Source organism: Melospiza melodia, chromosome 19, assembly GCF_035770615.1.
Source record: "Melospiza melodia melodia isolate bMelMel2 chromosome 19, bMelMel2.pri, whole genome shotgun sequence".
NCBI classification, from domain to species: domain Eukaryota; kingdom Metazoa; phylum Chordata; class Aves; order Passeriformes; family Passerellidae; genus Melospiza; species Melospiza melodia.
This window is the reverse complement of record NC_086212.1, coordinates 10,917,180-10,945,106: the sequence shown is the minus strand read 5'-3', so window position 1 is coordinate 10,945,106 and position 27,927 is coordinate 10,917,180. Positions and strand designations below refer to the sequence as shown.

The 27,927-nt window shown below is 48.0% G+C and overlaps 1 protein-coding gene across 2 annotated transcripts; it reads left to right on the top strand.

The window, feature by feature from the left end:
* The first annotated feature begins 747 nt into the window (after nt 1–747).
* On the top strand, nt 748–27,458 carry SLCO4A1 (solute carrier organic anion transporter family member 4A1). 2 transcript variants are annotated; one of them, XM_063172530.1, is made up of 12 exons: nt 748–798; nt 11,835–12,832; nt 14,829–14,919; nt 15,785–15,906; nt 16,263–16,374; nt 20,574–20,728; nt 21,389–21,584; nt 22,146–22,311; nt 22,899–23,071; nt 23,471–23,535; nt 24,018–24,166; nt 24,953–27,458. In XM_063172530.1, exons 2-12 carry the CDS (start codon nt 11,989–11,991, stop codon nt 25,100–25,102), a joined length of 2,223 nt encoding a protein of 740 aa, XP_063028600.1. In that variant the 5' UTR covers nt 748–798; nt 11,835–11,988; the 3' UTR covers nt 25,103–27,458. The 2 variants fall into 2 exon arrangements, with proteins under 2 accessions (XP_063028600.1, XP_063028601.1); XM_063172531.1 differs by lacking the exon at nt 748–798 and adding an exon at nt 11,669–11,726.
* The last annotated feature ends 469 nt before the right edge of the window (nt 27,459–27,927 follow it).

Genomic DNA, 27,927 nt, shown 5'->3' with positions numbered 1-27,927 from the left:
CAGAGACACTTCTGTGAAACTGCTCAAGAGCCACCTCTGTGCCTCAAACCAACCACTGTGACGGCGAGTCCCCAAAAAGCAAAGAAAAACGCCCAAACAAACGTATTAATGCAAATGCAGGGGCCTTGGGGTGTCCCACAGCTTTCCTGCTCAGCTCCCTCAAATCTGGAGCGGTTGACTCTGCAATCATTAACTCAGCCATGCCCAGCCTGCCATGCAGACAGTGCCACGACAGCCGTGTTTATCCGGGCTCAATAATGCCCTGCACCGGCTCCTCCACTTTCCCTTCTGCACCAGCAATAGCTGGAGGGAAGAGCAAAGTCCTGTCGCTGCTCTCTGCCGCCTAACACGCTGGTGCAGCACTGATTTTCCCTCGGTCTGGGGCAGAGATTCATCCCAGAATTTCCCCATGAGCCCGCCGGGGGTGCACGGAGGGATAGACCCTGGCGGCTGCGAGGCTGCAGGTGCGCATGGGGCTGGGAAATGAGCAGGGTTCGATGTGATACCGAAACCCTATCCCTGCTCTTTCCTCACCCCTCTCTTCTCGCTCCCCCACCCCTCTCCTCCTTTCCTTGCCCCAGACACAGAACCCTCTCCCCAGCTCCCATCCCCGTCGCTCTCCCCGCATCCCTCCCGTCCCTCCCGCCATTGGCCCGGCGGGCGGCGGCAGTGCCGGCGATTGGAGCGGCTGTCTGTCAGTCTGTCTGTCCGTCCGTCAGGGCTCCGCCCGCCCCGGCCCGGCCCCGCGCTCAGCGCCGAGCGGAGGCGGCGGAGCGCGGGCAGCGGCGGCGGCAGCAGGTACCGGGCACCGGGCATCGCGCTGGGCATCGCAGCGGGCACTGCCGCGGGCACGGGGTGCGGGGAGAAATGCGAGACCGGGGCATGGCCGGCAGAGCCTCCCCAGCCTGGGCAGGACCTGCCGGGCGGTGCCCACGCGGCTGCGGGGGAGCCCCGAGGGCGCGGGGATGGGGATGGGGATGGGGATGCGGAGCTCACAGCGGGCTCAGCCCCGCTCTGGGAGCTTTTGGTGGCTGGGAACAGCCCGGTGGATATCACGAGGGGAGAGTGACCGAAATGGCCCCAAATCATTGAGGTTTTCCGCTTTGCGATGGTCTGAGAGGATGCTGCAAGGCTGCGTTGCTGCCTGGAGCAGCGCTCGGACTGAATCACTGCGGTTTGGGGTTTTCCTTGTAGCGTGATGTCTTGCTATAGAAAATTTAAAAGATGCTCATTTCCTTTAAAAGTAGGGGAAGGTAGTAAAGTGGCATGGCGGGATCCTTACTACAAGAAAAAAATGTTACGTTAATGATAAACTAATCAGTTTCACAGGCGCCGAACTGAAGTTAGTAGCAGGCAGGATGCTGGTGGAATCAGAGCACTTTAGTTACTTGCCCTATATTACTTTTATAACCCATTTGTTCAGAATATACAAATCAAAAGCTGCTGTAATAAAACCATGTTTTTCAGCTCTGAGAGCCTAAAAAGCGCAAGTGGACCTTAATCACATGAGTTTGTTGCATTAACATTTTATTACCATTTTATAGTCTGTTTGATTTTACCAAGCAACACACTACAAACCTGAAGTTATCCCTGCCTGGCACCTCTTTTTATACATATATATTTCTGGGCTCTTGCTTTCTGTAGTGCCACTTGGTTGTAAAAACAGACACTAAAATAGCATTTGAGGCAGAAATAATCACAAAGGAGATCTTCAGAAAAGTGTGTCAGAGTTCTTGTAAACGCGAGAAAGGTTGAAGCTGGGGGTGGAACGAGTTAGTCAAATAATGAAAAGGAAAAAAAATGTAGCTATTTATATGCAAAGAGGTCTGGCTTGCAAACTGCCAAAAGTGGTCGGAAACTGAAGCAGCAGCTCTGTGCCCTGGGCGGGCTGGGGGGACAGATCAGAGCCACCTGCCCTGCCAGGACTCCATCAGAGCCCTGCGGTGAGTGATGAGGCGCTCAGGTGTCACAGGAGCCACCTGGAGCCCTGGGAAGCGGCCACTCCTCTGGCAGTCCCTGCAGTTCTCCTGCCCACGGGGCCAACCTGCTCGGTGACAGTGGCAGGAACACGAAGTGTGACCCTGGGATGAGAGATGAGCCTGGGAAGCAGCGATTCCTCCTTGGGTTGGATATTCTTGGCCTGCGACACCAGGAACTACCTGAGCAAGCACTCGCTGGAAGTCTTTACAGAGATTAGAGATTTGCAGGCACGGGGGAAGATGGGATCAGCCACTAACAAAAGAAATACCCACCGGCTTAGGGAGATCAGCATCCAGCTGCTCGGGAGCCTCATGACTGCAAACTCCTCCAGGCAGTTTTAATCTTTTTTTTGTGTGTGTGACTTTGCAGCACGGAACATGCTGGGGAGGATCCTGCCCTCCCATTTGGGGCTTTACACCCTGCAGTAGCAGGGAATCATTGCTCTGTTTTATGCTGCTCGTTTTGCTCAGTCCACCCCAAAACGCATCACTGAGGACTTATTTTACCTTTCTTTGTTTTAATTTGGTGTGCCAAGCCCAGAATCCTGACTTTCCACGGATGAAAGTGCTAATATGCAGGTCACCATACATTCTGCTTTACCATTTGGGTTCCTTGTCTTCCTCATGTGTTCCTTGAGGTGTTGCCTGTAAGGTGGTTATTCAGAGCCTGGGACATTTGTATCTTGCATAATCACAGTGAATGGTGGAAAAGTTTTGCAAGACTCTGCACCCACGGAACAGAGTTGGCAGCTTTTTCCTGGTGGGTTAGTGAGATGCTGGGTATGATTTCAGGGGAGAGATTCCCCCTTTGGATTTTGTGCTTAATGAATTGAGGTCTCTGTTAAGGCAACAGTAAGAGTTATCAACCATGCACAGGCTGTTATTGATGTAATTAACTGCATTGGCCTGGGTTTCTCTGGCCACCCTGAAGGGTGCTGTGCTTCCCCAGCACAGTTAAAAATCACATTGTCTTGGTCTGGTGAGGGGCTTATCCTTGTGCAGAGGAGCAGAATTTGGGAGCTGGAGCAGCCCAGAGCGCGCCCCAGGCAGGATCAGGGGCTTTGTCCACAGTCAGTGGCAGCGTGGCTCTCCCTGCACCTGCGCCCAGCTATCCCAGCCCTGTGTGCCTGTGGGATCTCCTCTCCTGCAGCCTCTCTCCTCTCCCTTTTCAGCCCTGATTTATTCCTAGAGCTCCCCACCACAGGATTAGTTTTGTTCCATCTTGGCCCCGAGTGACCCGGTGGCGTGCGAGCCGCTGGACGCGGGGCTGGAGAACAAAGAGTTCCTGCGCACATGGTCCGGGGAAAACGCTCCCACAGAGCCAGAGCCTTCATCTGCTCTGTGAATCCCACACAAAACCATCCACCCCACTTCAGAGATGGGATAAGTGATCGTAGACAAGTGCTCAGAGAGGGCCGCTAACTTCAGTGGATTTTATGTCAGAGCTCTCTCGAGTGCAGAGGAGAGCGTGTGATGAGGCAGTGAAGTGTTTATTATTAGCAGAGCACTGTTGTTCTAACCTTAAATCTCTCTTCAGGCAGAAGTACCCCTGAACCTGGGCTTCTGCAATGTTGCTGCTGCCAGAAATACTGTCAATTCCACCTCTAGATTGTAAATGAGCTTGAGCAGTGGGAAATACTCTGTTTATCCTGGTTCACCTCCTTCAGCAAACTGCTGATCCTTTCCAGCAGCTCTTGAAATTCCTGGAGCAGTCAAGTCCCCTTTATTCATTTGTGCTACTTCACTGACATCTGTAGAGTTACAATAAAACTGAATTTAATTGCTATTGTTAATGGCCTATTGCTGTATGGCATCAATAATCTTCAGTCACTGGAGCTCCCACAGCTTGGCTTGGTTGCTTCAAGAAGAAAAATGAAATGCTGACAAGCTTTGTTAACTGTGGCTGGTGGTTTGAAGGAGTTAGGGAGTCATTTCTATGTTGAGAAAGCAGGATCAAACACTTTTTTCCCTAAAAAATACTTTGAATCTGTAATATTCTGGCTGAACCAAAAAATCCAAGAAAAAGTACTTTTTGTCATTTTTATAGCTTCATATTTGTCAGTTCAAGTGCTTTGGATATCCTCTGTGATAGGAATGTATTTTTTGGGATGGGATTAAGAGAGGAAAAAAAAACATTTAGATTTTAGAGTTTTGATAAATGGTAGCAACCCATGACACAGAAATAAAAAGTCCCCGAAATATCTGAAGGTCTTGAGCTCTTTTAGACTTTTCTTGTCTCCTAGCCTCTCCTTGAAAAACTGCATCAATCTTTTTAGCTTGCCATATTCCAAATAAATCAGGTTTGAAATTTTAATTCAATATTCTTTTGCTTTAAAAGCCCAGTAGGAAACAGAATCTCAGCCAGTCAGATGAAGGATGTGGCAGCCTGCAGGGCCTGTGGTGCTTGCAGGGTGTGTGCACTCACCTCTGAACATCTCTGTCTCTGTCCCTTGGTGTGGATGTGGATGTGTGTGTGTAGAATTGCTGTTTCATACTGAGCTGGGCTTCTCAGTGCTGAAGGATATGGCTCAGCATTTTTCCACCTCTCAAAGGAGTTGGTGGAGTCTCACCTCTTCTGATCAGAGTGGATTTTTATTTATTTATTTAGAGGCATCCAGCCATGGGAGAAGCCAGCAGGCACGGACAGCACAGCCAGGATGCACCTGCCCATTTAAAACCCCTTGTGCTTTGTGGGCATCATGCTTGAGATGTTCAGGCCTTTCTGCATGAGATGTTGCTGCACCCTCTGTTGGAGCTTGTGATACAAGGAGCTGCCTTTGGAATGAGTCTGAGGTTTCTAAGGGAGGGAGCATTCCAGGTTGGCTTCTTCCACCCATCCTTGGTGGCAGAGGCCACTGTGCTGATCTTGTGCTCTGCCCCAATTCCCCTTTGGTTTTAGTTCCTGCCCTTCATTTCATAGCTGCTCTGATTCTTGGTTGTGGGATTTTGAGTCAGAGAATGAAGATAAGTCATCCATTTGAAAGTATTCATCATTTCCTCTCAGTGACACAAATAGGGATCTGCCCTCTTCAGAGAAATCCCCCAATGTACCACAGCCTGGCAAGATCTAGGGTATTGCATGAGCAAATGCAAATTATCTGCAAGATGGCATTCTGTTTATCTAAAAGCATGAAATAAAATGAAGTGTGACGCCTATTTAGGTCATCTTTAGGGGATGGGTGGGGAGTACTTGGTATCAGGAAACTCAGAGGCTGCAGATGCCATGTCAGAAGTCTTACAGCCATGTGAGCCTGTGCCAGTGCTGGACCAAATTCCCTGTGCCACATCAGATTTGTGCTGAATGGGTTAATTTTGCACCATCTGGCTTTGTGCTAGATCAAATATTGTTTCTGTTGTGGTAGCCAACACGAGGCCAGGATAAGCTGGGAGTAATAGCCTCAGCTAATCCAACAGAAATATGATTGTGTACCTGTTCCTTCTCCAGATCATATCTGCAATAATGGGTGATTTAGCAACGCAAAATAATCCTTGTGGAGACAGGGAGAGGACTGAGGGTGGAACACTTCTGTTGGGAATACAGGCTCTCACAGCTGGGGTTGTTCAGTCTGGAGAAAATGTGGCTCTGGGGAGACTTTAGAGCCCCTTCCAGTGCCTAAAGGAAGCTGGAGAAAGAATTTTTACAGGGGCACAGAGTGATAGACAAGTGGGCGTAGCTTCAAACTGAAAGAAAGTAGTTTTGGGTTGGATATTAGGAAGAAATTATTCCATGTGAGGGTGGCGAGGCCCTGGCACAGGGTGCTCAGAGAAGCTGTGGCTGCCCCTGCACCCCTGGAAGTGTCCAAGGCCAGGTTGGATGGGGCTTGGAGCAGCCTGGGATAGTGGAAGGTGTCCCTGCCCATGGTTAGGGACTGGATGGTCTCTGAGCTCCCATCCAAGCCAAACCATTCTGCAGTTCTGAGATTTGAGGGCTGTGGGTAAGCTGAGTGTGATGATCTCCTTGCAGTTGGCAACAGAGACACAATAGGAATGTCTAACTCAGATTAGGTACTTAGCTTTAAACAAGTCATTATGAGAGAAAAAATTGCAGTCCTAGAGCAGAATTGCTTCCTAGGGAGTCACCTGAGGCACAGAAATGGAGGTGATTTAACTTTGCATTTTGCACGCCGCAGTGACCTCCAAGGTGCTAATCTGAGGTTAACCAAAGCAGAACAGCTGGAGTTCTGCTGCATTTTGAAGCATTGCACATTTCAAGCAGTGAGTTAATTTAAGTGCTGTCTGGGAGGCTCTGCTGTTCCCCTGCTTGGCAGGAATCTCAAGACTAATACCTAAGAGGATTAGGGAGCATCGCTGGATGTTAAACAAGATCCAGGCTAAGCGGTGTGCACCGGTGAGCTCAGGCTCCCTGGGCTGTTTGGGGAAGCTGTTACTTGCTGATCTTTAAAAAACAGGAGGATTTGTGGGGAAATGCCCTTCCCTCAGCTGAATCCTTGGTGTGTGTCTCTGCTGCTCTCACCAGGCTCTGTGTTTCCACCTGCCCATCTCATGTTGTCCCATGGTGAGTGTTGCAGGAGGTGCTGATGAACAGCAAGTTTCTTCTTCTGTGATGATTTTAGCTCTCCTAATGTACTTCACTGAGCTCTGTGTTGTCTGGTTGGACTTGAATGAGTGGGCATCCAGCCCACCAACACAGCGCTAAGCTGGAGTATTTGTCATAGAAAGCTCAAGCTCTGTCCTTGGCTGGTAGAGCAAAATGACCTTGTAGTATGTAATTTTCCCCAGAAAGTCCCTGTAGTGCAGAGAAGAGGAGCTGGAAAGCAATTGTGTCTCAAGAAAAAGTGAATTCTAGGTAGTTTCATGCTAATATTCCATCTGGTTTTCTTTTTTGTTTCTACCTTCATATTGGTCAAACCGTAAGTATAAAAAAGTGTAAGTGCCTGTAAACCATGGTAAATGTCAGCATGAGATTATTGAGTCTCAATAATATTGAAATACATCTATTATTTGAAATACATCTATTATTGAAACACATCTATTCTGAAATCCATCCATTCTCAGCATCCTTGAGTTGTGTAACACAGGATGTTGCATTTTTTGCGTTTTAGTGCTTCTATCTTTAGAAGCACCAGAGAATCACGTGTTTCGTGTTCTTTATTTGGGTTTTGCTAATTTCGTTTAATTTCTTACATCATAAAGGATTTGCCTGAGTCTGCATCTTCTGCTTGGAAACAGAGAAGGGACAGCTGTAGGAACTAACTGGTAATCCTTGGGAAGAGCTGACCAGCAGCCCATGCAGAAAAAGTGCTGAATATGTAACATTCTTTAATGAGTTGTAAGAATCCAAATGATGGAAAATTACACCATGCAGGGCTAGGGGTTGGGAAAATGCTGGTGGTGTATCTGGAAACACCCAGCTCCATGGGCAGTGGCAGTGATGGAAGGCACAGTGCTATGCCAGCACTGGCCAAATGTATGGGTAGCAAAAAGACATTAAAGCAAGAGTGGCATTAGGGAGGGGGAAGTTAGGAATTATAGCATAAAAGACCCTTTTGTCTGGTTAATCTGTGCTATGGCAAAAAGCAATGTCCGGGTTAAATCTGCTCTGTACATTGGCACTGCAAGTTTCTAAAGATGTTCTGAGGCAGCTGCTGCCAATTGTATTTGCACAGATAAGCTGGAACAAGTAAATAGACTCAGAAAATCTGGCTAGATGTATCTTCAAAGCATTTTCGAGCAGCTAATTGAAAATTATCCAAGCCACCTTCCTGATTCCTTGCGTATATTGCAATAATTTCCCAGTGAATGGAAAGCACTTGGAAAACATACAAAGGGTTTGTGAGTGCTAAGCTCTACTGTTTGGAATTTATGTAATTATAAATATGTCCTTGCTCATGTGATGACTTGAAGCCAGTTTTTGCTGCTGTCTTCCATGTTTCAGACTCCAGTAGGTCTAATGATGTAAAAGCTGGTCTCTGACATGAGGGATGAGTCAGGATATTCCTATTGCCCTCCATTCCTAGGAAGTTCCTCCCTCATCCTCCCTCTGGCCCTGCAGCACTGATGGTGAGCACAGCATTCAGTACATGGTCAGCTGGCTGCTCTCTGGGTATGTTTCTCATTCCTGAAACTTTTCCATGTGTGCAGGACCACACTGTTCCCACAGGAATTGCTTATCAAACGTTCCAGTCCAGTCCTCGTGCCAATCCCACAACAGCAGCATCCTCTGTATTGCTGATCCAAAGGGATGCTTTGAAAAATTGGGCTAAAAATGTAATGTTTACACTTGGTGTGAGCTGGGTGAAGTTCCTCAGCTGCCAGGAAACCAGCTCAGTGTTACTCAGAACAACTCACTCATCCCATTCTTGCTTTTATCTCCCTTGCACTGAGCCAGTGCCCTAAGGACAAGCCCTGTTCACGGGACTGGGACGTGGATTTATCTCACTTCTGGAGGCTTCCCCACTCCTAAAGCAGCCAGTGGATTACACTTGATCCATATGGTGTTTATCAGCCATGACAGAAGGAGTGCTGCTAATCCTCTGGAGCCAAACTCTCCGAGGAAAATTCCCTGTGTGCTACCAAGAGAAGTTAAATGGACAAACCCAGATTAATTTATCCTTTGCTACAGTAATATGAGCTTGCTACTTGGATATGGACTTGGATATGGATCAGATTCTAAGTACTTGATCAGTAATTCCAGGCTTGCTCACACATTGAGGAAAATAAAAATAGAGGACACCCATCACAGCCACCAAGCATTGCCTGGGGCTGCTCTTATCCTGTTTGCAGTACACTTCCTGATCATTTTTAATCCCTTACCCCTGTTCATTAGGAAATATCTCCATGTATGCAATAGAATTGAAAAAAAGGCTAAGTCTACTCATAAACTGTGCTCAGCTGTGGAAAGCAGAAGTTATGTATTGATGTTATTTGCCACAATAATACCATATAAAAGTCAAAAAACCGTAATGTGGAAGGGAAGATTAACTATTATTGGGCATGTTTCAGCAAATGGGATTATTTTGCATGTCAGTTATGAGTTAATTTGCAACATTAATCTCATTGCAGTCCTTGGCAGAAATACAAAATGTTTTTAATTGGTCCTGTGACTTTTTAAATGATCACCTGATGAAAAGCTTGTAAGTTTTACTATTGATTTAATGCTAAATATTATGGGGGGGGAAGTCTTTACAGATTTCATCAGGAAATACAAATCATATGCTTTCATTGCCTTGCTACTTCTGCTGTGTTGACTCGATAATGTTGGCACTCTGGAACCAGCTGTACAGTGGAAAAAAAAGTAGAAATCTTGAGGCAAAATGAGGAAATCTATGGCAGAGAGATAATAGCATTGGGACTGATTCAGTGTAAGCAAGAAATCACCCGCTGAGTCATTAAAAACAGAGATGAATGGGAGGCAATAAATGGATGGCTCGGAAGAATATGAATGATTAGGAAGTGCATGAAGTTGCTTGGATTTTTTTCCCCTGAAGATTATATTTTGTCCTCTGAAGTGGCATATGGCTCCTGTGAAAGCTGATACCCACAGTGAAGGTGTCACAGCCAGTTTATAAATTCTTCAGGAGGTGCCAAGCAGCTCTGGGGGGCGGCACAGAGCGGGAGTGGGCTCCCTGCCCACAGCACCTGGGCACCAGTCATTAGCCCAGGTCCACTGGGATGGGAACAGGAGGGGGTGTTGGGGCTGAGAAAGCTTCTGAGTGGGGGGAAACATCTGCTGCCTGGAGGAAAGGCTGGCTGCTTTCTTGGAAATGTTTCACCCTGTTTGCTGTTAACAGTGGCAGGAGTTGAAGAGGGGATGATGTGGTCACCTGGGTCTGGTGGCCCAGACCGCTGCCACCAAGGAAATAAAACCTTTGATGAAGAGCTGTAACCTCTCTCCTGACTCATGAAATACCAAAATAGCAATATAAATTCATGAGGTATCAAAGGAGAGATCCCAGTGTTTAAAGGAGTTTTTCCTCCAGGGTGAAGCTGGGCCGGTTGGGGAGCTCAGGGCTCCTGCTTGCATATCAGGTAATAACAGAGATGTGCTGCTTCTATCTGCTGAAATCAGTGAGAGCAAAATCAATCCCCAGCCAAGAAACCTTCTTTACAAGTGCAGTCAAGTGTAACATCAGACATGAGTCTGATACAAGTTTGATAGGAGGAGGAGGGTGCAGCTGCAGCCCTGGCTGCTGTGCAAGGAGGCGTTTGATTTACATGAGTATGAACCATTCCGCCCCTTAGAGCCTGATTCAGCACCTAATAATCACTCCTGACTTTAACAGAGTGCTAAAGCAGGCTTATTTATTGCTTCCAATATTGCGTCCAAAGATGAGAAACAGATTTAGAGCTGTGAGAGTCATAAGAACACTGGAGAGGCAAAAAAAGTGGAAAAAATAGAGCCTTGCAGCAAGGCATCATTTTTTTGTGCCAGCACATTACAGCAGTCTGTCTCTGCAGCAAAATTTCCACCCCTGCAGTCAGTTTTTGCATTTACACTTTACAGATCAAAGTTACCTGGCTGTACTCAGCCAACTAAGGTAGGAGTTACCTGGAGGAGTCCAGTGTGGAGCTGCGAAGTGATGCCAGGCTCACCTGCCCTGCACTGTCATCAAATCTCTGCTGGAATCTGGAGCTTGAAATAGGAAATAGTCCATGAACACTGCTCCCCAGACAGGGTAATTGAGATAAAGTTATTTGCAAGTGAAAGTTGGACCTCATTTGTTTATGAAGCCCAATACTTTGACCAGATGTGTTGTAAACACGTGTTGTAAACTCCTGACATGAATGTTTAAGATTTGGTAGCACGTGTGGGCTGTCCCCCCCTGCCCTTCTGGGGTAGGAGCAGCACCTTGGTGGTGATCTGAGCATCACTTTCTGCCAAGTCCTCCTGCCCCAGTGCCTGCAAGACCTACTGGTGCGGAGAAACACATCTATTTAGCAAATGTCGATCATTTTTTTACAGCAACACACAGATAAGTATTAAAGTCTTCACCAAGGGTTGCAATATTACCAGGTTACAGTCATCTGAACATAGTTCATTTTATCAGGGAAAAAAAAGCCCTTTTTTCCACTTCCATGATGATGAGGCTGTCATCTCAGGGGGAACGTTTTTATGGGAAGCTCTCAAACAGATATTGGCAAAATTACTGAGAAATACAGGATGCTTTGAGGATGCTCTCTTATTAAACAGTTCTTGCTTAGCATTTGTTGCATGTTTAAGACCAGTATTCAAGGGAGAACCTTATTATTTTCATCATTTATAGTTCAGCCAAGGCATTTAAGGAAAAATACTCTTGGTTGCTGGCAGGGTCAGGTGGTGCAACGCACAGGAACAGGGTGAAAGAAGGCAGTCTGCATTGGTAATCAGGTTAGAGTCAGCTGCCTCTGCCCTCCAGCCTGCTCTGAAATGGCATGTAGTCTAATTAGTTATAGAAAGGATTTTACTGAATAGTTGTAAACAGATCTGAGGGCTTGGAATAAAATCAATCTGACTGTGGAAACTTTTCAGGATAATTATAAACTGTTATTGGCAGAGTGCGAAAGAGAGACCAAAGGACTTCTAGCAGTGGGAAAGTTGTAGCTGTGTGGGCTGTTCTCTGCAGGGGGAAGAAGGGGGATGCAGGTCTTTATCAGAGGGGAGGGATAGGGGGCTTCAGTTGGTGGGGACACTGCCTTAGAGGTGCTTTTCTTTAAAGGCTCTTGAATGTTTTGTTCTTTTCTGTAATGTTAGTGATGCCCTGACACCTGAGGTACCAGCACATCCCATGGTGGAAGGCATGTGACCAGGTAAACTGCACAGTGAAATGCTTATACGTCTTAGAAAAAAAAATAAGAATATTTGAGGGGTTTGAGCATTGTTTTGTATAAAGGCATGTAAAAATTCTCTTCGCACAGATCAGAATGGTCTTGGCTCATACCTTCACCGTCTCCCTCCTGAAGTAAGTGCTGAAAATTGCATCTCCTGGACATTGCATCTCCTTGCTGCCCCACAGAGCCACCCTGGCCACCAGCCCACCTCAGTGTGCCACCAGACTCTGCATTCCCGTTCATGGCAATGCCCCAGAACTCCACCAGAGAAAATGGCTTTTGTTTCACTCAGCCCCTCGACTTCTCCCGCCCATCCCCTCATGGCGGCGAGGCCGGCCGGCCATTGGGCACAGCGAGGGAGGGCGATGGCTGCAGCACCCCCCTGAGCAATGGCGTGGGCTCCTCGGGGGCCCCCAGCCCCTCAGGGGCTCCCAGCCCCTCAGACTCCTCTGCTGAGCCCCTCTGCACACCCAGCCCGGCACAGGACCAGACGCCGCTCAAGGAAGGGATCAAATACGTGTCTGCCCAAGGGGAGGAACTGGCCTGCGGCTGGGGGGCCTTCACCCCCGGCTGCCTGCAGCCCTGCAACACATCCAAAGGAGTCTTGTTCTTCCTCTGCGCGGCCTCCTTCCTGCAGGGCATGACCGTGAACGGCTTCATCAACACCGTCATCACCTCCATCGAGCGCCGCTTCGACCTGCGCAGCTACCAGAGCGGGCTGATCGCCAGCTCCTACGACATCGCGGCCTGCGTCTGCCTCACCTTCGTCAGCTACTTCGGGGGCAACGGCCACAAGCCCCGCTGGCTGGGCTGGGGCGTGCTGCTCATGGGGCTGGGCTCCCTGCTCTTCGCGCTGCCACACTTCACCACGGGCCCCTACGAGGCGCGCTCGGCGGCCCATGTGGGCGTCTGCGGGGCGAACCAGAGCCTGCCCTGCTCCCAGGCCGCCTCTAGCCTCTCTGGCTACAGGTTTGTCTTCATGCTGGGGCAGTTCCTGCACGGCATGGGAGCCACGCCGCTCTACACGCTTGGCGTCACCTACTTGGATGAGAACGTCAAGACCAACTACTCCCCTGTGTACATTGGTGAGTGGGGCTGAAGGGTGTGACCACGTTCACAGGGGGCTTAGGATGAGGGAAGGGACGAGGATCTGACTCCATGTTTCAGAAGGCTTGATCTGTTATTTTATGATATATATTACATTAAAACTATACTAAAAGAATAGAAAAAAAGATTTCATCAGAAGGTTAGGTAAGAATAGAAAAAGAATGAATGATAACAAAGGCTTGTGGCTCAGACTCTCTGTCTGAGCCAGCTGGGCTGTGGTTGGCCATTACAATCACAGATGCACCTGTTGCATTCCACAGCAGCAGATAATCAATGTTTACATTTTGTTCCTGGGGCCTCTCAGCTTCTCAGGAGGAAAAATCCTAAGGAAAGGATTTTCCATTAAAAGATGTCTGTGACAGAAGGGCAGCTCCAGCCCTTTAGCTAGCAGCAGGGTGGTGGGAGGGAGGGAGAGGTCATGGTCCTTCATCATTGTGGGAACCCAGGAAATTCCTCTGGCTGCTCTGGAGGGCTTGAGACCCTGGCAGGGGGCTCGGAGACCTTGGCACAGAGCCCAAGACCCCTGTGCCTTCGATTTAGCCCTTGGAAAAAACAATTACCAAGCTCACTGTCTAACATAGGTGATAGGTATTGGAAAGTAATTGCAAATATTGTACATGTAGTTTTTAGTATAAAAAGATAACACTGCCCCGAGGGCAGGCAGAGTGCCTCTGACTGTCTTGCTGAGTGGACCTCAGCAGGTCAGGAGAAAAAATTTTATAGATAAGATACAATAAACAACCTTGAGACCCAGAAATGAACAGTTCTGACTCCTTCTTCAACTGCTGGGCTGGGAAAAGAGACTTTCCAACTTGGAGTCACTCTGACCAGCTGGAGACCCCAAGAATCATCTCCCAGTCCACTCTGGGAGCACCTCTCCCGACACTACTTAACCTTTTCTTCCAGTTGAGGGGCAAGGTGGAACTCAGAGGGATGTGGCTCTGTTTTGATTATTTACCAGGAGGAAAACTGTGAGCTCGGTTGGGTATTTTTCCTCCCACAGCTTGTGCCCTGTAGGTGGGCAGTGCCTCCTGCTCCTGGCATGGGGCCAGCCATGTGGCATTAGCATCACTGGCAGACAGCCGTGAGGCCATACCCCATATCCGTGCAAAGGGGCACAGAATCACAGCATGGTTTGGGCAAAAGGACCTTTAAAGGTCATCTATTCCAATGAGAAGGGACACCTTCAACTCAGCTCAGAGACACATCTAGTCTGACCTTGTCAAGGGATGGAATATCCACCACCTGTTTGGACAGCCTGTGCCAGTGTTTTATCACCATCATTTATATCTGATGTAAATCTTTAGATCATCATCCCTTCAGGCCTCAGCACAGCAGGGATGGTCACTGGGCTGCTCAGCTACTGCTGGAGCAAAGCACAGCCAGGAGAAGAGGCTCAGCTCACTCCTCTGCATCGCTGGTCACTCAGCAGCTGCCAAACACTCACAGGCCTGTTGGTGGAAGTGCCAAAAGGGTGATCTTTTAGCAATTTCAAAATGTGTCTGTCTGCCCATGCTGTATCAGAAGGCTGTGTAGTGTGGGAAGGAGATCACAAGGAGATCATCAGAAGTTGATCTTTCCATGTGTCATGGTTTAAACAGCAAACTGAAATAAGTGCCACTGGCGCTGTGTTTAGTGTAGACATTTTGTGTTGTCAGTGGGGAGAGAATCCTGCTGCTCATTGCTGTGCCAGTCAGGATTTGCAATGGGTTCAGCAGCATCCCTGCTAAATATGGTTTAATTCTGAACCAGTTTTACCTGCCCCATACTATAAAACTTCCCAGGTTGGATGCAAAAGCTTCCCTGGAACAGAAGTGTGAGAGGAAAACTTGTTGGAAGGATCTGGGTTTGTGTCTTGGTGGTTTAGTGGGAAGGGTGTGAGGCAGCCAGAGGCCGAGCATCCTGCATCCAGGAGGGAATCACACTGGGCATCCCTGGCTGACCTTGTCTAACACAACTTGTTTTCCCTTTCAGCTGTTTTCTACACTGCTGCAATCCTTGGGCCTGCAGCGGGTTATCTGGTAGGAGGAATGTTTCTAAATATTTATACTGAAATTGGCAGAGAGTAAGTCGTTAAAAAAAAATCTTGTTCCTTTCCCTTTCTGCTCTGTGTTTCCTTTGGGGTAGAAAAAAAATAATACCAATGATCTGGAGCAATGAGCTGGTGGCTGGGTGGAAGCGTGCCTGGGGTGTTGGGTGGTGTGTCTGCAGGCAGGGAGGCTGGAAGGGTGGTTTGCATTAGTGCTGCTGCTGAGGGGAAATTGCTGACAAACCTGTCGGCTTAAATCCTTCCTCACGCTGCACTGCCTGTGCTAATGAGGCTGTGAGCAGCAGGTGGATTTTTTGAATGAGTTCCCTGATGAGGTGGTGCTCCCAGCAGTGCTGCTCGCCCTCCCAGCCATCCCACCAGGATGCTTAGTCCCTCCTTGCTTTGTAATATTTGTGATTTATTCTTCTTTCCTTCCAGGCTCTTTGGTAGATCACAGAATCACAGAATGCTTTGGGTTGGAAGGGACATTAATGATCATCTAGTTCCAACCCCTCTGCCTTAGGCAGGGACACCATTTACTAGGCCGGATGAATGGATTAAAAAGGGGGAATGGGTTTCCAGGGGAAGAAATGAGTTATTTCCACCAGTTTTTTTGCAAAGGATGTTTTTGGGGTGGAGTAAGGATCTTTGCAACCCTCAAAGCACAGCTGAAAAGCAGTGAGGCGAATGATGAGAATGGTGTGATTTCCTGGGCTCGTGTTGTGCTGAGACAGGAGGGATGGAGGACATGGCATCCCCATCAGATCACTCAGTGTCCTTTGCTGTCACCCCCATGACCCTTTAGCCCCTGCCAGCCTCAGGGCAAGACCCGCAGGGCTGCCCTGCTCTGTCCCCAACCATCTCCTCTGTCCCTTTGTCCCTTTGGCTTCTCTTCCTGCAGGACTGACATGGCCCCAGAGAACACGCTCTGGGTGGGGGCCTGGTGGATCGGCTTCCTGGGGGCTGGAGCTGCCTCTCTGCTCATCTCCATCCCCATCCTGGGCTACCCCCAGCGCCTCCCAGGTACGGGGAATCCTCCTGGGCTTGGGATTTGGGGCTGGGACTGCACAGTGCTCCTTCCTGGCCTTGGGATTTGGGGCTGGCACTGCACAATGCTCCTCTCACCCTGGGGCTTCCATCCATCCTCCTGCACGTGTCTAGCTGGGGACCTGGGAGCAAAGGAACAGCTTCCTGCATTTAAGTTGGAATTCCTAAATGGATTTCACCCCATCTGCCTCTGTTACTGCTTGTCCCTTGCAGCTGTTGGTGGAGGGAGGATGTCATGTTGGGTTTTCCCCCTGTAAATCCATGATTTCAGTGGCATCCATGCCCTGTGTCTGACACACTCCTCGTCCCTTTGCCTCTCATTTTTCATGTAGGGTCCCAGCGCTACATCGTCATGAGGGTGTCTGAGGCTCATCAGCTGAAGGATGGCAGCCACAAGAAAGCATTGGATCCAGACTTTGGGAAAACAGTGAAAGACCTGCCTCGGTGAGAAAAGCACCCCACACAGAGCTTAGGGAGCCCTGCAAAGGGCAGGGAGAGTGATGAGCCCGAGCTGAGCTTCCTTCAGCCCTGCCAGCTCCAAGGTGTTGCCCTTCTTCAGGCAATGACACTTTCTTGCAGAGCAGGTGTCCAAGTGCCTGGTCCTATCAAGATCTGGGAGCTCTTGGCAAAGAGGCTGAGCTAGAGCTGGTGCTGGGGGTCCCATGGGGGAGCAGGGGACAAGTGGCTGGTCCCATCTGGGTTTTCAGAAGCTCATGTCCACCTGCAGTGCTGTGCCACACACTGAGTTTCACTGAGAGTGGCTTGATGCCCAGCTTTAGGTGAAGGGAGATGCCCAGGCATTGCCAGCTCCCTCCTTCTCCCCAGCAGCATTATTTCTGCCTCACCTGGCCCAGTTGCGTGTTTCCAACAGCTCCTCCTCCCCAACCCCTCAAGGCTTTATTCCTTTCCTCTATTTTTACTTGAGTTAGATCCCTGTTTTGTCATTTTTAATAAGAAACGAGATGAAACAGGCCCTGTGATTCTCACAGCTCCCTTCCAAAGCCAGGGAACAAAATATACTACACTGTAACTTTCAGTTCCTTTTCTCTTTTATTCTTGGTTTCCTTTTTTTTCTTTTCCCTTCACATCTTCCAGCCACCTTTTATATATTACTACTTCTTATCTCTCCAGCAAGGCAGTGACACAGCAACTTGCTTAATCTTGAGCTGCTGCTCGGCTCTGTGATGGGAACAAAGCAAGAGCCAAAATAGAATGTGATCTTTTAACAACATATTTTTGTTATGGATTTTTAAAATATTTTATGATTTTTTTTTTTTGTTGTGCTGAGTTGTATTGAAATGGAGGGCAGGGGGAGAGGTGCTGCTTTATTTATTGCAGGGGGTTAGCTGGCATGGAGACTCTGGATGTTGCAGAGATACCTGAATATTGATTCCACTTGGAGTTTGCTGTCAATAAGGGGATCTGTCACCACTGAGATATTCCTTTTTCTTTTTTTTATTTCTCCCAGGACCGTTTTTAGGGAGGAGATTTTATCCATGTGTGATGGCTGCTCCCTGCAAAGATGTTGCTAAACCCCAGGCTGCTGCCAGCAATCACTTCTGAGCATTAGCTATGCTCTTTGTTGTGCTGGCAGAGGAGGATGGAGGCAGAACAGGTGCTCAGAACAGGAATTTTCAGCACCAGTCGAGCTGTGTTGTGTCAACACAACGACTCACACCCATCTGAACTGCTTGGAGACTTTGTAGGAAGTTTACCAGGGGTTAAGGCAGTTGTATGAAGAATATTACACTGAGCAGACTCCAGTGCTGTTATTAAATGGCATTCTTGACTGGGTGCCATTTTCCGAGGTCACGGCTTGTTCTGCTCACGGAAATTGAATTCAAAACCTGCATTTAAATAATGATAAGTCTCTGGCTAAAACCAACACAAACAGGGCAGCAGAGAGGGATGATATTCAGTGCTTGATGCTTTTCTTGCTTGTCTGGAGCAAAGCTCCCACTGTTTCTGCTGTCTGACAGCAGGAACAGAGACAATCCTCCTCCAGGAGCATCTTTCACTCCTTGTTTCTGAATAATAAATCGCAAAGGTGGGAATTTGTATCAGGGAATTCAGACCAGTCCAGACCTCAGTGTACTTGCAAAGCAGGAACCCAACAGACTTTTGTGGTCCCTGGTTTTGATTAATGAAAGGGAAGTGCCTTCAAGGCTTTCTGCTCTGGAAGCTTGCATTAAGGAGGAGATCCCATCTGTGCAGGCAGCTCCTGGGGACACGTGGACCAGGCTGGAGGGTGAGGCCAAAGAACATTCCCTGTTCCTTTTGTCTTGGTCAGGGACTGTGTGCCACACATTTTCTCACAGTACAGGCAGTAACAGTCTCACAAAGATAAGCAGAAATACTGATGAAATAAAATACTGTTCCATGCCATCAGGTCCTTTCTAAGTGAGGTTCATGAGTTGCTGCATTCACAGTGCTGCCTGAGAGCTTACAGGAATGCAGCCCATACAGCCTAATCCTCTGCCCTGGAGACACTTCTGTATTAACTCTTGTGTTGAAAAGGCCCGATAAAACAGCATTTTTCTTTCTCTGCTTCCATATGATTGTTGTCAGAGCAGAGGGACTCTGACAGAGGGGAGGGCATGCAGAGCTGTACCAACGGGAGATTTTGTCCCTGCAAGCAGCAGGGTGGAGTTTGTGAGGATCACTGCCTGGCATGGCAAGCCCTGATCTTCAGCACAAGGAGCTGTGGTCGATATTTCACTGATCACTCCTGGATTAGGTGCAGGGTGGGACTTAGAAAAGCCATGAAATGGAACAAAGGGAGGTTGGTTCATGTTCCTGTGGGGTGCATGTGGTGCCCTCTGTTCCCTTGGTGCTGGTGACAGTGGGTGTCACTTTTTGCTGGAAAAGCCCCCATTCACATGCTGTAAAATTGGATAATATCCATTTATCTGAGGTGTTCTGAGCATGCCATGCTCTGAGGAGCAGGTTCTGATCATGCAGGTGGTCCCACCCTGCTCAGAGAACCATTATGTGAGAAAGAGTTCCTGTGTGTGCCCATATCAGTAAAACCTTGGAGGCTCAGCTTTTTTAGCTGGTGGGATTCTTCTCTGCAGTGCTGGGCCTCCTGAAATCCCTTTGGCTGCAAGAGCTGAGCACTGCCAAGGCTATTCAAGAATTAGGTGATTTCTGGGTGTGTTTAAAGTCCTGCTGATGTAATAAAAAGGTTTGTGCTGTCTTTGGTAAGGTTTTATGTGCCATAGCTCCTCACAACTACATCTTCTGCCTTCAGACAGATTAAGTAAATCCTTATTCTTAGTGCTGAAAAGAATGCCTTTGCATTTTCCTACTTGCAAGTCCAGCCTGTAACTGTTGGGCAGAGGGTACAAAGTCACACTAGTGCAGGGAGCACTCTCTTTTACTCTTCTCTGTAAAAAGGTGAAAGCACTGTCTGTTTTCTGCCTCAGCCACAAGATCTACAAGCATTTTCTCACTAAAATATTAAAATTTATGCTTCTAAATAAAGCACAGTCAAAAAAATCTGGAAAATAAAATAGTACATTAAACTAATCCCAAGAGTTAGGCAGTGTAAAGCCCCCTGTAATCAAAGTGTAGGAATGTGTGGCATTTCTGTCTTTCAGCTTCTTTGTTCTTTTGCTGTAATGAAATTCTCCATGTGAGTGAAGTTGCATAAATCTGACTGTGAGCCTCAGCACGTCTCCAGAGCAGGAGGTGGTGACTGTGCCTTTCTGCTCTGTGAGCATCCCATGGCATGGCTCTTGCAGGATTTGTGCCCATCCCACAAATGGGATAACCCATGGCACTGGCCTGGGCTTGGCTAGGGGGAAGTCATGGGGCAGAATTTGAAACTGGTTACAAAACATCCCCTGAGAATCAATGTCAGTCCTCTTAGTCCAATATCCGAGATAGTGAGAGATAATTGAGACCATTCCCTGTGCCTGAGGGCCTTTCTGCATCTCAGGGATGGAATTGTTGCTGGATCTGCATATAAATGACACATGGCAATTTCTCAGGCATATCTGTGGCTCTCTCCTAAATCCCAGTGGGTCAAAGTAAAATGGAGTTACTCAATTTATACGTTAAGCTTCAAGTAAAACTGGGCTTAGATTGTGGCAGAAGGATTGCTTTCTGTTTTTCAGGTGTCTTGGAGGTGTTTCCTCCATATAGAAAGGCTTGCTTGGTATTTCCCCTGAGTTACAAAACATCTCTGCTTATCAGAGGTTGTTATTGTTCTGAGAGTGTGGGTGAACAAGTAACGTGTGTATGTGAGGATGTTGCTCTTGGTTGAGTCAGGAGTCCCAAGATATCTGCCAACAGGCACTAATAAAACCTTGAAATGATGGAGATTTGGTGAGGAGTAATGTCCGCTCAGTATTGCCCCATTGAAACAGACAAAGTACTCAGCCTGACCCCAAATGTTGGAAAATTCCTGCTGAAATCATCCATGTAGAAGTTGTGGATGCCCTTAGTGTGAGTTACACACATGTACTCTGTGTCATTGACTGGAAAACCTCCTTCAACCCCAATTATCTTCCTTTTGGTGTTTTTCCTTTCAGAGTTGCAGGATGATGGGATGCTGTGTGTGATCCTTCTGACTTGGAAGATCTGAAATCAAAATGTGCCTGAAATCTGTGATTCAATTCCAATATATTTGTCCTTCCCAGGTCAGTGCTGCTACTTCTGAAGAACCCCACCTTCATCTTCCTCTGCTTAGCAGGAGCAACTGAAGCAACCCTGATTGCTGGGATGTCCACCTTTGGACCCAAATTCCTGGAGTCTCAGTTCAGTTTAAGTGCCTCTGAAGCTGCCACCTTTTTTGGTAAGGAAAACATGTTTTTGCAATGTTTTCCCATTTTGCCAACAAATAGAAGAGCACTTTTAGCTCATTTAGAATGGAGACAGATGCTTTGCAGTTTGATTATGGACTGGTTATCCCCTTCAGCTGTTGGATGGGATCATTTCCTATCAGCACACCTACACCCAGTGCATTTCCAGAGCTGCGTCTACTGACATCAGGAGGAAATGTGTCACTTCTGTAGCCATCTGTTACCCTCTAGAGGAAGGCAAAATAATTGTAATTCCTCCTAGTGCATCACCAGGAAACACTGGCTAAACATTTCCTCTGAAGAGAGATGTCAGAGCTGGAGGAAATAGCATCCAAAAACTGGGAGATCCTCACCCAAGTGCCGTAACATAGACCCAGGAATGGTGTCCAACAAGCATCAGCACTCCTCAAAGAGCCAGTTGTAAGATCTCTGGGTAGGAAAAGCTGCCTTAACAGGTTCATGCCAAATTACCTGAGCTGTTACACAGGACCACCCACTACAGCAGCATCCACTGAACTCCCACCAAGAAGCCACACAGAAAGCAAGGAGTCATTTATATGCAAAATACACTGCAATTAATGTATTCAAACCTGAAAACTCCTTGCTGACATTTCCAAACTCACTTGTGGGGTTTTTTTCCTCTTCCTTTCCAGGTTATCTGGTGGTGCCAGCCGGAGGGGGAGGCACATTCCTGGGAGGATTCCTCGTTAATAAACTCAAACTGCGCTGCTCAGGAATCATCAAGCTGTGTTTGCTTTGCACAGTGTCAAGTCTGCTGGCCATCTTCATTTTTTTTATCCACTGCCCTAACATGCCCATGGCAGGAGTAACCCAGATGTACGATGGAAGGTAACAACAACCACCCTGTCTGTCTGTCTGTGTGTCTGTCTGTCTGTCCTGAGGGGATCTGCTCAGAACAGGGTAACTCACACAGTGCTGGTGGCAGTTGTGTGTGGGTGTGTTGGTGTTGAAAGTTGGTGTCTCACACCAGAGTGTGAGACAGAAAATAGATTTTTTGTGTGAGACACAGAAAATAGATGTCCTGAGTTTTGCAGTGAGATGGAGTTTATGGAAGAGGCTCCCTAGTTAGTAAGGGAGGGAAGATCAGCAGCACCAGAGTGGGAGATATTCCACCCTTCAGCTGCCTTTGCAGCAGCCCCCATCTCTCTCCAGTGGGGTAAACTGGACCAAAAGTGGGAATCTCCTCTCTGAATGGAAGTGTCACCCTAAGAGCTGGTCACTTAAACTGCCTGGGTAGCTGTGGGAGAGACAGTTCCAGGGCATGGTTAAAATTTGGTGGGATGCAAGCCTTTCCAAACCTGGGGATCCATCCCAACTCCCACTGTCCCTTCCTCTCTGCATTTCCTCCTGTGAAGAGCTGCTCACTGACTGCTCCTGTGTTTCCCTCAGTGCTTTGCCAGGTGGGCACCTCAACCTGACAGCAGCCTGCAATGCCCAGTGTGGCTGCCTGCAGGGCACCTACAGCCCTGTCTGTGGCACTGATGGCATCATGTACTACTCCCCCTGCCACGCTGGCTGCAAAAGTGTGTCTGTAAACCTCAGGAATGGCAAGAAGGTAGGTCTGGGAGCACTGTGCATGAACAGGGTGGTGGCACATCTCTGAGTGATTTGGCTGGCTCATATGGGTTTGAGATTTGCTGCAAATCAGTGCAAAATCAGGCAGGGCAGGGTGGATGCTCTCAGGTACCATGTGAGATGAAGGCAGGAGGTACTCTGAGGTCACCCTGCTTCTCTCATTGTGTACAATCATCTTTGCCTCATTCTGGGTCAAACTCTGCTGAAATCCGTGGAAAATCACCCAGGCAGGCGGGGAGCTTGGTAAGCCCCTGATTTCTGTCCTAGTGCTCCTTTAGGGTCTCGGATGAACATGATGCAGCTCCTCATCCTTCCAGCACATTGCCCATGGAGTCAGGTGAAGGCTTAGGGAGGGTAGAGGTGATACTCAGCTGCCTGGCAGAGTTAATTTCCCTTGCTTGATATTCCTGTTTGGAAACAGAGGTGTGTCAAAAATGCGGCTTGATTTCTACTTCCTTCTGGGAGTCTAACCAGCTGCTTTCTGCCCTCCCTGAATTTCTTATTTTTAAAGCTTTGACTGTCACCCCACTCTCCTCAGCAGAGCCCCCACCAGCCTTTCTTTCCCAGGTCTACCAGGAATGCAGCTGTGTTGACAATGCCCTCCTGCCTGGCTCTGGCAAAGCAGAGGCAGGGAAATGCACCTCCTCCTGTGCCAAAAAGCCCTTGCTCCTGTGCTTCATATTTGTGGTCATCCTCTTCACCTTCCTGAGCAGCATTCCTGCCCTGACTGCCACTCTGAGGTAAGCAGGGATGGCCTTGTCCTCTGCCAGCACTGCAGGAAGCCTCAATATCCTCCTCTCTGCTTTTTCCTGCTGGATCAAGCATGGGAAAGGTGTGATGGGAACCACTGAGGTGATGGCAGCCTGGAGACATCAGGACTAATTCCTGTCCCAGTCTAGCTGGGAAAGGAAATTTCAGCATTGGGAGCTTTGTCCTCTGACATGGGATACACACATGGGATACATTGACAGCAGGGGTGGAGGGACTCTGCACTGGGGTGACCCTAAATCTCCAGAGGGATGGAGGTCCCAGGCGAGCTGCAGGTCCCAGGTGAGCACAACTCCAAGGACCTGGAGTTGTGAAGCAGGCAGGTGATGCAGCCTGGCAGCATTTTTAAACAAACCCCTTTTTCTCCCCAGGTGTGTCTCTGACAGACAAAGGTCCTTTGCACTCGGGATCCAGTGGATTGTGGTACGAACCTTAGGTATGGAGCAGAGGGAATTTGAACACCAAAAAGGTCTGGTGGTTCTGTCACCCAGGAATAAAACACACTGGGTTGGAAAAGAAGGGAGTAGGACACACACTGCTGAAAATGAGGATGCTTTCTTTCTTTTGCTGCCTTTCAGGACAACCTAATTCCCTTTGCATGTGATTTACAAACTCAGTGGAGGGTTCTGTAACATATCACAGGTGACAGGTTCAGTGTCCTGCCAATGTGCTCTAATTTTAAGGAAAAGGAGCAGAGGTGTTGAAGCTCCTGTGAGTGTCTTTTGGCTCTTGTACAATGTAGGTCAGGATGGCCAAAAGACCTGCTGGACTCTCAAATCTTGAAATCCAGCATATTTTTGATACCTGGTAGCTCTGGATGCTGCAGGATGAGTTCTCTTAATCATGGTATCATCAGAGCTTGGTGCTTTTCTGCAAAGTGCTGCCCAAACTGAAGGTGCCCTCTCTCTCTGCCCACAGGAGGCATCCCTGGCCCCATTGCCTTTGGCTCCATGATTGATAAATCCTGCCTGCTGTGGCAGGACCAGTGTGGGGAGCAGGGCTCCTGCTACGTGTACCAGAACTCAGCCATGAGCCGCTATACCCTCGTCGCTGGACTGGTCTACAAGGTGATGCTGCTGCTTATCTCCACTCCCTGGTAAAGCAGACAGGTTTCTAGGACATAATGTTTTGCTCTGGGAAAGATTTTTACAAAATTGAGTTGCCCTGATCTGGCCCAGCCCCAGACAAAATTAAATTTTCACACAAGAAGTTTCTCAGGGAAGGCAAAAGCCCTGGTAGCTTCTCATCGGGTAATGGTGCTCCAGACACCATCATTCTGTTAAATTCCCATTATTTTCTAGGATTACAGCTTCTATTGCACCATATGAAATACCTCCTTCCAACAGCAAACAAAGTGATTTTTGCTAGAAATGGAGTAAAATATCCAAGTGCAGTGTATTAGGGAGAGTGAGGGATGGTATTGTGGGCAGGCTGTAAATAACCATTCCCCAGTCACTGCTAGAAAATAAGAGAGCTTAGAGCTGTGGGCTTTATTTATTAGCAGAAAACCATAATTTTAACTGCTCCCAAACAAGCACTTGCCCTAGCTAGTAGTGTTTAGCAGCTGCTGTGATAAAGGGGTTTTCAAAAGCCTTCCAGCAAAAGGCTGAGGCAGTGTTGGCTCATGCAGCACTGTGCTCCAGGTGTCTGTGTGGGGCTGAACTTTTCCAAATTCCCATTGCTATGGGGCTGGCTAAATTCAGATTTTTACCCCCTCTGGCTCTCAGTGCTGCTCTGCTTCCCAGGCTGGCCAACATCTCCTCCTCCCTAAAGCTTGCTCAGCAAAGCTCATTGCAGATGTGGGGTGGTTTTGGGGGAGAGCAGAGAGTAATGAGGTGTCTCCATGGCTGCAGGTGCTCGGGACAACCTTCTTTATAGTGGCCTGTTTACTCTACAAACCTCCACCTTCCGAGTCACCTCCAGGCAGCTTGGATGCATCTGAAAATGGCAGCAGAGACCTCCAGGAGCACAAGCCTTCACTGCCAGCTGAAGAGGATATATAGTGCTGTCCACATGCAAGAGACTTTTTCAAACTGAGAAACACCACGAGAAGACATTATGCAGTTTCCCAAGGGGTTTTTAAATCAACAGTAATATTTTAAATTTTTATTCTTTTTTTAGTTGAAGATAAATAATTTAAGTGACCACTGGTGTGCTTTGCTATTTTCTTAACAGCAGAAGCACATTTAAAGTTGTGCGCTGGTGCCACGTGCAGTTATTTAATTTTATTTAAAGAAAGGGCTACTGTAGCTTTATTCTGTGTCTGTGACAAGCCAGGACCACGTTCTCCACTTGTGGAAGTAATCACTGGTAACTCCAATGGAGCATGTGGGGTTTAAACCACCAGAGGATCTGGGCCAACTGTATTGAATATCTCAATTGTAAAGCCAACTGTAGCAAAGCTCCTGTTGGGACTTCCAAGCTGGGGAGGAGCACTGCTGTTCTGCAGTCTGCACTGCAAAGGGGTCACTGGCCCTTGAACTGTTGCATGCAAAGCAGACAGCCCTGGCAGTGTCCTCCTCCTTCCCACGGCACACAGAATCACTCTGTTCAGGAGCAGCTCCTCTCATTATGCAAGTTCCTATTACTGGGAGAGGAGATTTGATTAGCAAATCCATCAATACACTACAGGCAGTCATTCCCAGAGCTGCCAAGCACTGTACACTCACTGCCTCACTCATTGCAGGGTTTACACCGTGGTGACACTTCAGTTTTTTTATTTGTGTGGTTTAAAAGTGATGCCTTTTGTAATGTACTGTGCAAAACTTGAACTTCTTGCTGTTTGCTGGGCGTGGGAAGGCGTGAGATACAGATCTATGCAATGTTTATCTTGGGTTGTTCTGTAAAGACAGTGGGTTTGGGTAAACAGAAAGATTGAATTTAGTTTGTCTCTAGACCAGTAGCCTGAGGGGCGGGTCTGCCTTGTGGAAGGGGGATGCTGGCTTGTAACTCTTGCAGGGAGGGAGGGCAGCGTTCCCAAAACGACCTTTGAATGTGCTCTTGCAATATGGATCAGGACCTTTCTGAGGGGCAGAAGAGGAATTGGGGCACATGTGAGTCTGGCTGCCCTCTGAGTGGAGATCAGGCCAGGCTGGTGCTTGGTGTGCAGCCAGCCACAGGGTGCAGGTGCATCCCCGGGGGGGCACAGGGAGCCCCTGGAATCCTGCCTGGTGTCACCGTGGTCACAGGGCAGCACCTGCAGCCCTGAGCTGCACAACTGCACTTCCTTCCTGCCAGCTCCCACTCAGAATTGCTCTGTAGATGTTTTTTTATATTCTGTGTATTTATGCTTCCACAGATGCACACAGGATGGGCATTTGCTTCCTTCATTAGCAGAGGGCTGACCCTCAGAGTGTTCCTGTGGCAGGCAGGGATGGTGCTGCTGGGAGTGGAGTTGATAGTCAGGTCAGTGGAGGAAAGCAGCTTCTTCCATTCACAGATCCCCTTCCAGCAAAGCCACAGGGTGAGCTCTCTGCTTCCAAACCCTTGTTTCCCAGCCCCTGAGGAGTGCTGGGGCACACTGTGCACCCCCTGCCCCATCCCTGGAATTGCTCAGTGCCAGCTTGGCTGGGGTTTTGAGCAAAACTTCACCATCAAGCTGAAGATGCCTCTGCCCACAGCAGGGGATTGAAACAAAATGATCTTTAACCCAAACCATTCAATGATTCTGTTTCTATCTCTAGCAGCTGCTGGAAAAACTAAAAGTGATAAGGGCGAGATGGATGGTGGCTTTTGGTGCTTGTGGAAGGGCAGCTGGTGCAGCTTTGATGGGGCATGCAGGAGAGCCCTGTTTTTCTAGGGAGGCAGGATTAGACCCACTGATGCGGGATTTAACCCCAGCCCTGCCCCAACACCTTCACCTGGGTTTGGAGCCACCTGCAAGCACGAGCCTGTCTCCAGGCCTTGCCCTTCCCAGCTTAGACACCTTGGGTACAAGCAGGGATCTTAGATGGGCAAATGCATGAATGTATTTTGGGAGCTTATTTTATGTATGATGTATTTATGAAAGTTAGAAGTTTTTTCTTCTCATATATATATATATATATGTATGTATGGGTGTATATACATATACATATATATATACATATACATGGATATTGCAATGCAATTTTAGTGTTTATAAAATGAGCTTTATCTGAGTGTGTTGTTTCCAGAGCTAAACAAAAGCTCCTGGGATTCTGGGCATTTATTATGTTGCTGTGGGACTGGCAATTCAAGGATTTTAGTGAGCAGCAACATGGCATTCCTGTTCCATAACCAGGCTGTTTAGGTGTACAGGTAATTTAAAATATTTGGAAGTATGTTTTCGAATCTGATATGAAGTATTATATTGCTATAAAGGCATAGAAATATAATCACTCTTTCACAGGTACTTGTGTGTGTGTTTTTCATCACTTGTCCTCCTTTCCCAGCTGCAGTTCTTGGCAGGGGTGTATCCATGGTGCCATTTGCTGCAAGGCCAATGTGGCATCTCCGAGGAGGAAGGTTGGAACTCAGGTTTGTGCTTAATTTGTAGCATTAATAAGGCCCCTCATGGCTACAGGAGCTTCAGGCACCAGGTGACTGTGGAATTCACAGGGAACCCCTGACAATGGGAGAGAGAATGATGTATCTGACTCCATCTTATCAGAAGGCTGATTAATTACCTTATTATACTATATTCTTCTATACTATATTACATTACATCTAAACTGAATCTGCCAAGCACTCAACTGCACACGCTGCACAGAATCTCATGACTGTCCCCTGACAGTCCCAACTTACATATACACCTGGCCCCGACAGGCCAAGGAAACAAAACACCGTCACTTTGGGTAAACAATCTCCA

Coding starts and splice junctions, on each gene's coding strand:
- SLCO4A1 (XM_063172530.1), top strand. CDS start 11,989: ATGGCAATGCCCCAGAACTCCACCAGAGAAAATGGCTTTTGTTTCACT. Junction 22,312..22,898: donor ACCTCAGGAATGGCAAGAAG/GTAGGTCTGGGA, acceptor TTTCTTTCCCAG/GTCTACCAGGAATGCAGCTG. Junction 23,072..23,470: donor GCCCTGACTGCCACTCTGAG/GTAAGCAGGGAT, acceptor TTTTCTCCCCAG/GTGTGTCTCTGACAGACAAA.